This window comes from Emys orbicularis, chromosome 6 (assembly GCF_028017835.1).
Source record: "Emys orbicularis isolate rEmyOrb1 chromosome 6, rEmyOrb1.hap1, whole genome shotgun sequence".
In the NCBI taxonomy this organism is placed as follows: domain Eukaryota; kingdom Metazoa; phylum Chordata; order Testudines; family Emydidae; genus Emys; species Emys orbicularis.
The window spans coordinates 127,787,855-127,800,667 of record NC_088688.1 but is presented as its reverse complement, the minus strand read 5'-3'; the positions used below and the strand labels follow the sequence as shown (position 1 = coordinate 127,800,667).

The window sequence follows — 12,813 nt, the reverse complement described above, 5'->3', positions numbered from 1 at the left end:
GATCTGCCTACAGATCTCTTGCGGTTCATCCTGGGTTTTGTGAGCTGCATTGTTCCCGCAAGACAATTGCCTGGAGCCTCACAAAAGGGTGGGAGACATGATGTGACGAATTGTTGAGCTACCAACAAAGCGAGGCACAGTGTACTTTTTTTCTTACATTATAAGCACAGGAAACTTTAACTGATACAATTTTTTGACTGTTCCAAATGTTTTCACTGCTCCAAATTCTTCATCTCCTCCTCCAAACCCCCATGTCCTACCTCCCTAGGCAGGAGAACACCATCTAAATTCTTGTAAACTTGATATAAGCTGTAGCCTGTCATGAGAATTCACATACTAGCTCTGAATTCACAATCTTTCACATTCAGAAATAGGATAGGTTTCAGAGTGGTAGCCGTGTTAGTCTGTATCAGCAAAAAGAATGAGGAGACCTTAGAGACTAACAAATTTATTTGGACATAAGCATCCGATGGGGTGGGTTTTAGCCCACGAAAGCTTATGCCCAAATAAATTTGTTAGTCTCTAAGGTGCCACAAGTATTTCTAGAAGTAGGATAGATACTCCCTGGGAGGTTGTCATTTCATTTTCTATTTTTATTTTTGGTTTTTCTTCCCTTAATAGGATCCATAAAAGCATTGATGTCTGTAGTGGTAATAAAGGCAAGGTGTCCTTTTATTCTCAGTTATCAGGTTTGCTTTTGATGTTGCGAAAAGGAACAGTCTCCAGCAGGGCTTGATGATAGCAGAAAACTCTATTGAATGAGTCATTCTTTCAAGTAGAAGCATGACTCATACAAAAAAGTTTTCTGCTATAGAAGTACCATAGGGTCTAGGGGGACCTGTGTATTCAGACTGCATGAAATTGACCATAAGCTTTCCAATTGCAAGGCTGCCCTTGAGAACTACCACCAACAGTGGGTCTAATCTGCTGTTTGTATGACACATTTCAGACAAATTGGGTCAACTGTAGGAATACATTTGCTTCTGATACAGTGAAGTAATGTACAGATTTATACTGTTTCCCTTGCATCAGCCACAATAGAAATTTTGGGTATTGGCTATATTAGCTAATTTTAACTGTATTCATCTGTTTCCTGTCCTGAGATATGTTCCCACCCCTTTGTAATGTTAATTCTTGTTTGATTACAAAATTTATATCTGAAAGACTTTGGACTTTTTACCAGAAATTGCTTTTAACTTGCATTCTTCTTGTCCCAAGAAAAGTGGTGAAATTAACATAGTTACTCAGCATGGAGACTACTTGTGTTCTTTAGACCAATTTATAAAAATAAATAAATAGCAGTTACAGAAGGTGCGTGTACTCCTAACCAAAAAGAAAGCAGGAAGGCAAGCTAAAACCCAGTATAGTTAAAATACAAGATTAGAGGTTATTCAAACTAAGCCTACTTTTCAAAAAATAAAAATCCAGACCAAGTGAAGTCAATAGAAAACAACAGTGGTGGTTGGTAAGATGGAAACTAGGAAAGCAAAGAAAATTTGGAGAGAAAACTAACAAATACACACACACACAAAAATCAAAACTCAGGGAATTCTTGAGGTATATTAGAAGCAGGAAGGCGTCCCCTGGACAACCACCGCGTCAAGGGAGCAACCAAGGCAGATGTGAATGTTGTAGAGAAACTAAATGATTTCTGTGAAAGAGTCTCCCGCACATAGGATGTGGACTTGACATCTACTCCAGACTTTTACTCTTTCCAGATGAGGCACTAACAGAGACTGAAATGTCAAAATAAGAAATACTGGAATAAAATGATAAATTGAATAGCAAAGAGACAAGGTGGGTGAGGTAATATCTTTTATTGGACCAACTTTTGTGGGTAAAAGAGAGAAGCTTTCATGCTACACAGAGCTCTTCAGGTAGTCACAAGGACTAGACTGCATTCATCCAAGAGTTCTGAAGAAACTGGGGGTGAGAGTGTTATGATTTTCAAAGCAGTCCTGGGGATTTAGACATGTCTCCCATTCCTGTGGCTAGTCTGTTTAAAAATATAAGATATCATGTATTAAAACCAGCTTCTAGACTGGAGGATAGCAAACTTACCTACTTTTTTAAAAGGGCACTTGGGGGTTATTCTGGGAATTAGAGCAGTGAGTGTTACTTCAGTATCAGGTATATTGGTTGAAGTATTAATTAAAGACCATTCTAAAACACCTAGTTGAGCATGATGTGATCGAGATCTTGTTAAGGTATTTTGTACCCTGACAGTAAACTAGAATTTTATTGAGCATCTCAACAAAATAGTGGATAAAGGAGAAGCAGTTGATGTGACTTATTTGGCTGTTCAAAAGACCTTCAGCTCTTTCACAAGGGGCAATTAAGGTAAGTAATCCTGGGGTGAAAAATAAAAGGCTATAACTAGGACCGTACCAAATTCACGGTCCATTTTGGTCAATTTCATGGTCATAGGATTTTTAAAATAGTAAATTTCATGATTTCAGCTATTTAAATCTGAAATGGCACAGTGTTGTAACTGTAGAAGTCCTGACCCATCTCCGAAGGCAGCTGCGCAGAAGTAAGGATGGCATGGCATGGAATTGCCACCTTTACTTCTGCGCTGCTGCTGGCGGGGCGCTGCCTTCAGAGCTGGGCGCCTGGCCAGCAGTTGCCACTCTCCGGACACCCAGCTCTGAAGGCAGTGGAGAAGTAAGGGTGGCAATACTGCAACCCCCCTACAATAATCTTGCAGCCCCTCCCCCCAAGCCTCTTTTGGGTCAGGACCCCCAGTTTGAGAAATAAATCTGTATAGTATAAGGTAAAAGCACACACAAGACCAGATTTCATGGGGGAGACCAGATTTCCCGGTCCGTGATGCATTTTTCACAGACGTGAATTTGGTAGGGCTCTAGCTATAACAAATTAGAAATCGTCTGAAAGAGGAAATGGCCTGGTGGGGGAAGAAGTTGGAAAAAGGAGACTTCTGCCGGTTGTTGGGTGTTTGGGGTTTTGTTTTTGTTATGAGATCAAGCCCTTTAAAAGTCAGGAAAATTCTGAAGATTAAGATTATTTCAAGTAATGTTAATTCATCCACTTTGCATAGATGTAATATTTCCTAGTCCTTTTCCTCTGTTAAAGACATGTTGTATTGATAACGATCTTAAAGGCCTAAAGAGTTCATGAACACCTTTAACTCTTTCACTGTCCAACATTAAACAGCAATAGGTGGGTTCTGGGTTATTGTTAAACAGAGCCCTTGGTTTTACTCAGTTACTTAGCAAACAACCAAAAGTATTCATTCATATTGAAAGTTTATTGATTAAACACAAGAAAGAACATGAAATTAAAACAAGCATTTATATTGAAACTGTGGTTGAGTGATGATGTAAAACAGACTTAGTTAGACCTTATCAAAGTCTCTCTCCTTTTGGTGTCAAACTATCAATCTCTTATTTTTAGAACAGCCTTTCTTTGATGAAAGGGCATCTACTTATCCTGTTCTTAACACGCAGGCAGACTAAAGGTGGAGGGGAGTCAGGGTAGAAAAGATGGGTGAAATATGGCTTTGGTTGATATTTTTGGAACACTGGATCACTGGTTAATTACGAGTGGATGCTTTGGCTGGGTAGTGGACCAAGACACCTGCTGCTTTGACCCTGGTTAGTTATGATCCGGTCAGGGCTGTCATCTGGTTGGATCCTTTCTCCTTAGACAAGGCAGGATTGGATGACTGCAGTATAGTTGACTTCAGGATTCAATGAAAAGCCGGGAGTGAGATAGGCTAGGAAGAAAGAGAGAAACCGTGGGCAGAAGATAACACAAGAGAAGGGAATACAACACAGGATCTTACATGGCTTTGTGGTGCTGGTAGTTAGCTCTCCCCGCTGGCAGGCTGAGAACTGGCTGTCATGATGATGTGATGACTTTCAGCACTCACAGGAGAAAACCAAGTTCCTTAAATAAGAGCGAGGCCAGCCGGCCTTCCCTATTATTCCCCATTATTGTGGAATAAATATATATATAGGAAGGCAGAATTCACTTTCTTCATGTGGCAGCTAATGGAAGTCTGTTTCGAAAGCAGATAGTGGTTTGGAGTACGGCAACCATGTTAAGTCGGTTGTTCGAATCTTAGCTGAGAATTTCCAGACTTTTGCGCATACTTTGTTTTTTCATTATTTAATAGTGTATCTTAGCAGCTTCCGATGGCACCAAACAGGCCCCATTGTGTCAAGTGCTTTGCAAACAACTGGAAAGACAGTGTTTGATTTTTCCTGTCCCCAGTTTCACAACACTGTAATGCCCTGCCCTGAAGAGCTTACAATCTAATGTAATGTTAATTTTTGAAAAGCTAACATTCCAATAACACATTGTTCTCCCAGGGAGAATGCTTTCAAAGTTTTAAGGCTTTTGACTGGGTATATACTTTTGAGAGTGTTTTGTAGGCTAGAAGCAATTATGCGTGGCATTGTTGGGAGCTTATCTGTAGAGCAAAGGTTAAGAGAATTGGAAAATCCCTAGCAGAATTAGAAAAGGCAAGTACAGCTGCTATAGATAGCTGAAAACAGAATGGTCATCCCCGTACCACAAATACCGGTTAATGTTTCTGTCTACACAATACTCTTGATTTTACTTTATGAACAGTAGTTTGCATCTCAGCCACCCGATAGGAAGAATTTTTAACATAATTTAGAAGTGCCATGGTCGGTAAATCATATAAATGTAGAGGAAAATAAGGTTAATCATAGTAAAGGATAGTGTTTATAGTGGTAGCAACAAAAGGCCTTTGAAGATTATTGAAAGCAGAGCCATTTGATGATGGTAAAAGCAGTTTGTTTATAGTGTACGCTACATTTCTATATGGTATAGTAAGTAATCCAGCAAGACAATATCCAGTTACACGGCAAGACAGTATCCAAAGGACAGTACTCGGATGTCTTCATGAGTTATGGCTGGAAACAAAATGCTGAAATGAAGAATTAGGGAATACTCTGTTCATAAGGAAACTGGGTATTCAAGGGCATTTCAAGGTATAAATTGAAATAAGCATTAACACTGACCTTTGTGTCAATAGAGGTTTGGTCAGGACTATATTGGCACTTAGACGTTTTTAATGGCATTTCATGGATAAAGTTTCTATATCGTTCTGTACAAATTGATTTTAGTGTCATCGGACTGGAAAAGCAGCTCAGTAATTGATGAGAACCAAGAAATTGCAACTCTCTTTGTGACCGTGTAAGCCATCTCCCGTGCTTTTAATGCACAATATTAATACAGCTACTGAATCTCATTTCAAAATGAGTACTATTTCAGGACTTGGACTACAAGCTCATCACCAGACCTTCCCTGGTAAGGGATTGTCCTGAAGACAGGACAAGAAGTGATGGGCTTAATCTGCAGCAAAGGGAGATTTACACTAGCTATTACACTTCCCAACTCTAAGGATAGTTAAGCTCTGGAACAGGATTCCAAGGGAGGTTATGGAATCACATCATTGGAGGTTTTTAAGAACAGGCTGAACAAACATTCATCAGGGATGGTCTAGGTTTACTTGATCCTTCCTCAGCACAGGGGGCTGGACATCTAGACCTCCTGAGGTCCCTTCCAGCCCTACATTTCTATGATTCTCTGTTGCTGCAGAACGTTTAGCTTCCGTCAAATGGACATTTTCTGACAGAAAAGTGTTCCGTCTGAACATTTTTGACCAGCACTAATGTGAATACAGTCTTGTGGTTGAGATGTTACACACACATATTAGGAAATTTGAAATTACAGTGTATACATGTATACTTATAGGAATCATTATAACTTGACCAAAGTGCCATTTTATGTCATAATAGAAAATTTAAAAACTAGTGCCTATGCGCAGGGCTGTGAGTTATGGTTGCCATGGGAATTATATTGACATTTATGCATCTATGGTCGTAACTTTAGTGTGAGGAAAACATGATTTTAATATACCTGGGAATATGTTTTAAGTACAGTGTTTCAGTTGTATTTTTGCCATTAGGGAGGGAATCCTTTCATCATCATCATCATCATCATCTTCTTTCCCCCTTTTGTCCACCTGAATTAATTCAGATTAGGAGATCAACAATTCACGTTAGGAATCTGCTCCGGCAATTAAAAAAAAAAAAAAGTATTTTACTTTGTTTTTGATTTCCCCATCCCTTGTTTCATTTATGTGTCAGTCTCTGTCCCTCATTCTGCACCCATCCAATCACCTGGGATCTCTTTCCCCATCCTGCGACTGACAAACCTTTGTTTCACTTACTTTGTCATGAACATTTCTGGAATAGAATTGCTTAGCATAATCATGACTGTGTTCTGGTATATTAGAGCTTCCCAGTGCAAACCCTTTAGAAACTGACTGGAATGATGTGATTCTGATCAATTTCAGATTGTTGCTAGCAAATACAGGAAAATCCTAATACTCAAGGAACAGTCAGATCTTGCTTAATAATTCTGTGGGGTGGTCTGCTGGAGTGAGCATGGAAATGTGGTATTTGTGTGATCTCATGTATCATCTAAAAGCTGCTGTTAACACATTTTTACTGGAAATGATTTTTATTGTGCAATGTCGTAGTGAAATGTTGTTCCAAATGTACTTCAGATAGTTTTTTTTATCAGAATGTGACAAGGCTAATTGTCATGGAGCCATAGATGATGATAAATGATGTGATGTCGTAGCTTGTCATGAAGGGTACGTGGATTACTCAATTCAAGAGGCACACTGTGTGTAATATAAAATTGTAAATTTGAAATTTTACAACGTAATTAACCTAAATTATACCTGAACTTTGTGACACCAGTCATTTGAATTCTAAAGTCTAAAAGAGACATTTGCACTTCTGGCTTATTGTATGAGCGTACTAATGAGACGGGAATATGCTACTTCAAATACTAGTGTCTCCAGAGTGTGGATTAAATACATAAATAAGAATCCTTTTAAATTTTCCATTTCGTGTTTTCACTTTTCATTCATAAATAGTGGTGTCCCTCAGGGGTCTGTACTGGAACAAGTACCGTTCAACGTACTCAGAAATGATCTGGAAAAAGGGGTAAAGTTGGCAAAATTTGCAGATGATACAAAACTACTCAAGATAGTTAAGTCCCAGGCAGACTGCAAAGAGCTACAAAGGGATCTCTCAAAACTGGGTGACTGGGCAACAAAATGGCAGATGAAATTCAAGGTTGATAAATGCAAAGTAATGCACATTGGAAAACATAATCCCAACTATACATATAAAATGATGGGGTCTAAATTAGCTGTTACCACTCAAGAAAGAGATCTTGGAGTCATTGTGGAGAGTTCTCTGAAAACATCCACTCAATGTGCAGCAGCAGTCTAAAAAGCGAACAGAATGTTGGGAATCCTTAGGAAATGGATAGATAATAAGACAGAAAATATCATATTGCCTCTATACAAATCCATGGCATGCTCACATCTTGAATACTGTGTGCAGATGTGTTCACCCCATCTCAAAAAAGATGTATTGGAATTGGAAAAGGTACAGAAAAGGGCAATGATTAGAGGTACGGAATAGCTCCTGTGTGAGGAGAGATTAATAAGACTGGGACTTTTCAGCTTGGAGAAGAGACGACTAAGGAGGGATATGGTAGAGTTCTATAAAATCATGATTGGTGTGGAGAAAGTAAGCAAGGAAGTGTTATTTTCTACTTCTCATAACACAAGAATTAGGGGTTACCAAATGAAATTAATAGGTGGCAGGTTTAAAACGAACAAAAGGAAGTATTTCTTCACACAGCGCACAATCAACCTGTGGAACTCCTTGCCACAGGATGTTGGGAAGACCAAGACTATAACAGGGTTCAAAAAAGAATTAGATAAATTCATGGAGGATAGGTCCATCAATGGCTATTAGCCAGGATGGGCAGGGATGGCGTCCCTACCATCTGTTTGCCAGAAGCTTGGAATGGGCGACAGGGGATGGATCACTTGATGATTACTTGTTCATTCCTTCTGGGGCACCTGGCATTGGTCACTGTTGGAAGACAGGATACTGGGCTACATGGACCTTTGGTCTGACCCAGTATGGCTGTTCTTATGTTCTTATTCCTGTCTGTAGTTGTTTGTTTGGTATCACCTGAAGAAAAGACTCAGTCCCAAGGTTCAGCTGTAGTTATTGTTACTAGATCCAGACTGTGTCATGAATAGGAAGATGCAGTGTTAAAAGACTGTTTAACACTGTTGAGGCATTTTTCCTACTGTATTGGAAGATGAAATTCCACCCGTGCTTTTTTCCATTGGCCCTGCACTTCCGTTCTAGCAGCAATCATCGATATGTGAGAGAAATAATTAGATTTTTGTTGCATTACGTTATAAGAAGAGTATAGCGACACTAAAAATGTTTTGTTAAACCTGTTAGTGTTGTCCATAGCAACAGAATCTTGAGATACCACTGTCCATTGGGAAGTTGAGCAATTTTTGAGCCAAGCCACAGATTTGGCTTCCAGTGTCGCAATAATACTAATACATCCATCCTTGTGATTCAGCACAGTAATTTACACAATCTGGTCGGCTTCCATCTCGCTGTAATAAAGGATGACTGCGGCAGTTTGGCATGGGTGTCTTGCTGTCCAGGCATTGCAACGTTAAGTTGTTCTTTTGGGTAATGGTCAGTTTGCGCCTTGGAAGGGCCATGTGGAGAGAGCACCCTTGGTCAGTTAGTTAGCAATGGAACTGAGATGGGCGAAAAGACATGGAGCATAGTGGGATGGAGGAAAATCTTTCATTTTTAAAAAGATTATTCACTGGATATATATGCATCTTTTGGCATTTTTCTTGTATGTTTGTGTTTGTCTTGTCTGTTCAAATCCTCTTAAGGGCAAGGACCATGTCTCTGCGTGGGACCCTGATAATAATTGGAGCCTTTGGGTGCTATTTCAATAATAAAACCTCATTAGTGCCACTTTTTTCTTGTTTCACTTTTTAAATTTTGAGATGCCTGGGTGTTTGTAATAAAACGAGCGTATTTGTTTTCAATTTGTGTTCCTCCCCGTTTCTGTGGGTGCACATAGTATAAAGTCATGTATTGCAGGATATAGTATACAAAGGAAGTTTCAATGACTTAGAATTCTTCTTAATAGTTATTGATATGACAGTGATTGTTAAAGATGTACCCTGTATATTTTCATTGACAGATTCCAGTTGCACATTGTTTTGGACCTCCGGGACATTACAAAAGAAAGTTTTGCACCGTGTGCAGAAAGCAGTTAGAGTCCCTTGCATTTCGATGTGAAGGTAATTTAAAACGTGTATATGCACAGTCATGTTGTGTCACATAAAAATAGATATATGTGTATTTCTAAAGATATATAACGTATGCTAATAATAACCCTGAGATAAATTCCTTTCTTTTTGCATTCATGAGATAAGCTCGACTTAATTTGTACTCTGAGCTGCTTCACTTGCGTTCTGTCCAATAATCTTTGTGTCTGAACTAACATTGCAAACTACCGAGCACCTTCAAACAGTTACTGTAAAAACAAGGAACAAAAATACATGCAAACATACGTCTCTTCACCAAATGTGGATTCCATCCCCTGATTTTACTCTGGTCCTTGAATTTTTGTTGACGCTGCTGCGGGTCAGTGACAGGCCCAAAAGCAAGCCTCCTCCCCTCGGAGAAATGTGATTCTGAGCTTTCTGTTAGTGTGTAGCACGAACACCTACCCCTGAAGGCTTATGAGATACTGGGACTTAAATAAATACCAACACTTTTGACAGAAAAGCTATTTTAGACTGCTTTTAACATATTCTCACTTTTCTATCACTGTCTGTTGATCAGGGCACCTGAAGGGACATGAAAATAGTATCACTAAAAATAATTCTACTCTAAAAATGTTCCGAAGTAGCTTTCTGTAAAAAGTGCCATAAACCAAATACATGTTGGTCTGAAGGCTTCGTTGGCACTTGTTTGGGGCAACCTGCCTAACTCACGCATGGCCGTGCCGTTCATGAATGACATGGCCATTTCAAAAATGAAAGTCACTGGGAGTCGGAAAGGCACTGCTGAAAACTTTATCCCTGCTCTAGTGTTCCCCTGTATGCATGGCAGGAGAGCAGAAACTGAAGAGACAATAGGTTGGAGCGTATATGGAGGGAAGAGGGAATAGCGATGAACCTAGAGTCATGTTGGATAGTCTTGGGCCCATTCTGAAGACCCTTGTAAGCAGCATCAGAAAAAAGCTTTATAAAGTTAGTTTTAAAGATTTTTTTTAATTGGGTGATAAAACTTGTGTTCTCTTTTGATGGTCTTCATATTGACTAGTTCAAAGAAATGGTATTGTTGACAGAGAGGCACTTATAGCTTGAGATGAGTTTTGATTTGATGACTTGCCTTTGTATTTGACAGACCAATTCCTCTACCTTTCTGCAGATACTGGCCTTCAGTTGTAAACTAAACAATCAAAATATGCATTATGAAAGAGCCCTAAACGCTGCTCAGTTCTGACCCTAAGCTCCTGGGCTGAAGTTGAGACATTAACAGTTCTCCCCAGTCATTTCTAAATCTTGCTTTTTAAAGACTGTTTCTCTTATGAAAGTGGCTGTCTCTAAACTGTCCCCTTCCTACTCAACAAATCCGTTCTTTTCAGGATTTGGAGGCATATCTGCCATCTGCAATGCAGTTTCCAGCTTTTACTCCTATTAATAATACAGAGCCAACATTGCTTTGCTGCGTGAGCTGCAGATTGTACTTTACCGAGTGTACCAACAACAGAATTGTTGCTATGTTCCAATCAGCTATGCCTGTGTAACCTCACTGAAATCATGATTTGGTTTGCAGAAACTTTATTACTGGTAGTGATGTGTGGATGGAAAGAACTCAGCTTGTCTCTAAGCCCAGGTTGAATTTACAAAACTGTCAACATTTTCCTTATCAAATGTGTATTTTTTTAAAAAAAATTGTTGACAAATAACCCTGGAACTGCACAATATCTTTTTTTACCAAGTAATTTTTGTGGCAGATTTGTAGTCAAGTTAGGAAGTACTTAATCTATTTAGGGATCTCATACTTACTACCTTGTTATAGCAGTTTTCAGAAGGATTCTTTTCAGAAAAGAAAAAAAATGTTGCTTCTCCTGTAGATTTAAACATAAGACAGTCTTTGCTTATGTGCAATGGTGAATTACATCCACAGCCGTGTGTAGGACTACAGTTAGCTAGAATGTGCTTATTGACTTTATTTCTTACTGCTTATAGAGCACTTTTAAAATTAAGTTTACAGAATGGGTAACTTGATGATTCTTGTAGAAAGCATGACTGTCATTGTTAATGGCTGTCAGCATGGCTGACCTCCGGTGTCAGACCTGGAATTCTTCAGAGTTGTGTGAGGTGGTTGGAACAATGGATTCCTTAAATGCTACAGAAAGAGGTGGTTTGCAGGGTTGGTGGAATCCTGAGATTCATGTTCTTGATTTATTTGAAGAGACAAATGTTGCTGCCTGCCCAGAATGCTCACTTTTAAAGAACAGTTCTGTTTACAACGTAGCTAATTTTCTTTTCTTTTTCTTCTTCTTCCAAATAGGTTCATGGCCATTTGGCCCTGTGTAATTTTACGTTTGGGGTGTGTCTTCCAGCATTTGAATTCCGTTTTGTTACATTAACATGTGGGTTTGTTAAGGAGGTCATTCCAGAACTTTGTCATTCCAGTTCATGCCAGTTCTGTTGCATTTTGTTGAAGCTGTTAACTTGGGATTCCACTTTGCTGATGGGCCAGTGGTCTCTCCTTTATAGCTGAAGCTTCAGGTCAGCCTTTAGGAAATCAAAATACTACTTTTGGTCCAAAAGGAAAACTTAACCAAATCTTCATAGGCCACAGTAAGGCATCTTCTGGTGGAAATCTAACAGCTGGACATATCTGACTTCTAAAACATCTGGCATAAGGGGAGGCTGTAAACCCCCTCCCACACTCCGGTTTTCTGTCTCTTGACATTAAGATGGAGACTAGGATATAGAGTGCAAAGAGATTTGGACCAGATCTCCTATATGGGATGGATATGCCCCTTTTCTTCTAGAATATATTCAAGTTGAAATAAGGAATCCAAGTTGGCATCTGACAGCAAAATGGGTGATTTCAGATGTTAGTTCCTGGGTAAAATTCTGTTGCCTGGCTGTTAGAGTACACTTATGAATCTGGATTGTCTAATGTAATCTCTCTTTGTGTATTGCACACACAGTATTTGTGTATATTCAGTGGAAAGGTGATCTAGGTTTCCTGGGTAACCTAACAAGCTAGACAGAGGCACATGGAAAAATATTTCCTTTTGGTGCTACAAGAACTCTTTGACGCTCCTAATGAACTCTTCAGGTCCTTTAGACTTGTCATTAAAGGTGCTGGAGTAATGGTCCTGATGATGGAACGCTGGTTCCCAATGAACAGGTACAACATACTGTAGAGGCAGCGGCAGTGCAAACTCCTCCACGCTCCATTACCGGTGTGTGTGTGTGTGTGTGTGTGTTTACTGTCTGCTCCTAGGCCAGCTAAGGATGTGGCAAGGAGGAAGCCTGTCCCTTATTTAGGCATCAGGTTACAAGCGTGCAGTACAACACTATTAACAGTTCAGTGTCCCAGTACGCTACACTCACCCTGCTTTGGAGGGACACTTTGTCAGACTCCATGTCTGTTCATTCCCTGGGACCTCTACTGAGACTCCGAGTCAGGCAGAGTGGAGGATTTGGAAGATGTGATTTTTGGAATGTCTACAGCTGACTGCCTCCTGTCCCCCTGCGATGTCAGAGTATTTGGGGATACGACTTGGTGGTTGGCTACCGCTCTTCTGTGTTTAGGACTTCATTATTTTTCAGCTATAAAATAGAGAAAGTTGCCCTTCCTA

At 39.6% G+C, this 12,813-nt stretch overlaps 1 protein-coding gene across 1 annotated transcript in view; it reads left to right on the top strand.

Annotated features, from left to right (window-relative positions):
- DGKQ (diacylglycerol kinase theta) overlaps positions 1–12,813 on the top strand; it is a 126,761-nt gene that overhangs the window by 42,944 nt on the left and 71,004 nt on the right. Inside the window, exon 3 of the mRNA XM_065406705.1 lies at positions 9,118–9,217. Within this exon, the coding sequence (XP_065262777.1) occupies positions 9,118–9,217 (100 nt within the window). The remainder of the gene's footprint in view (positions 1–9,117; positions 9,218–12,813) is intronic.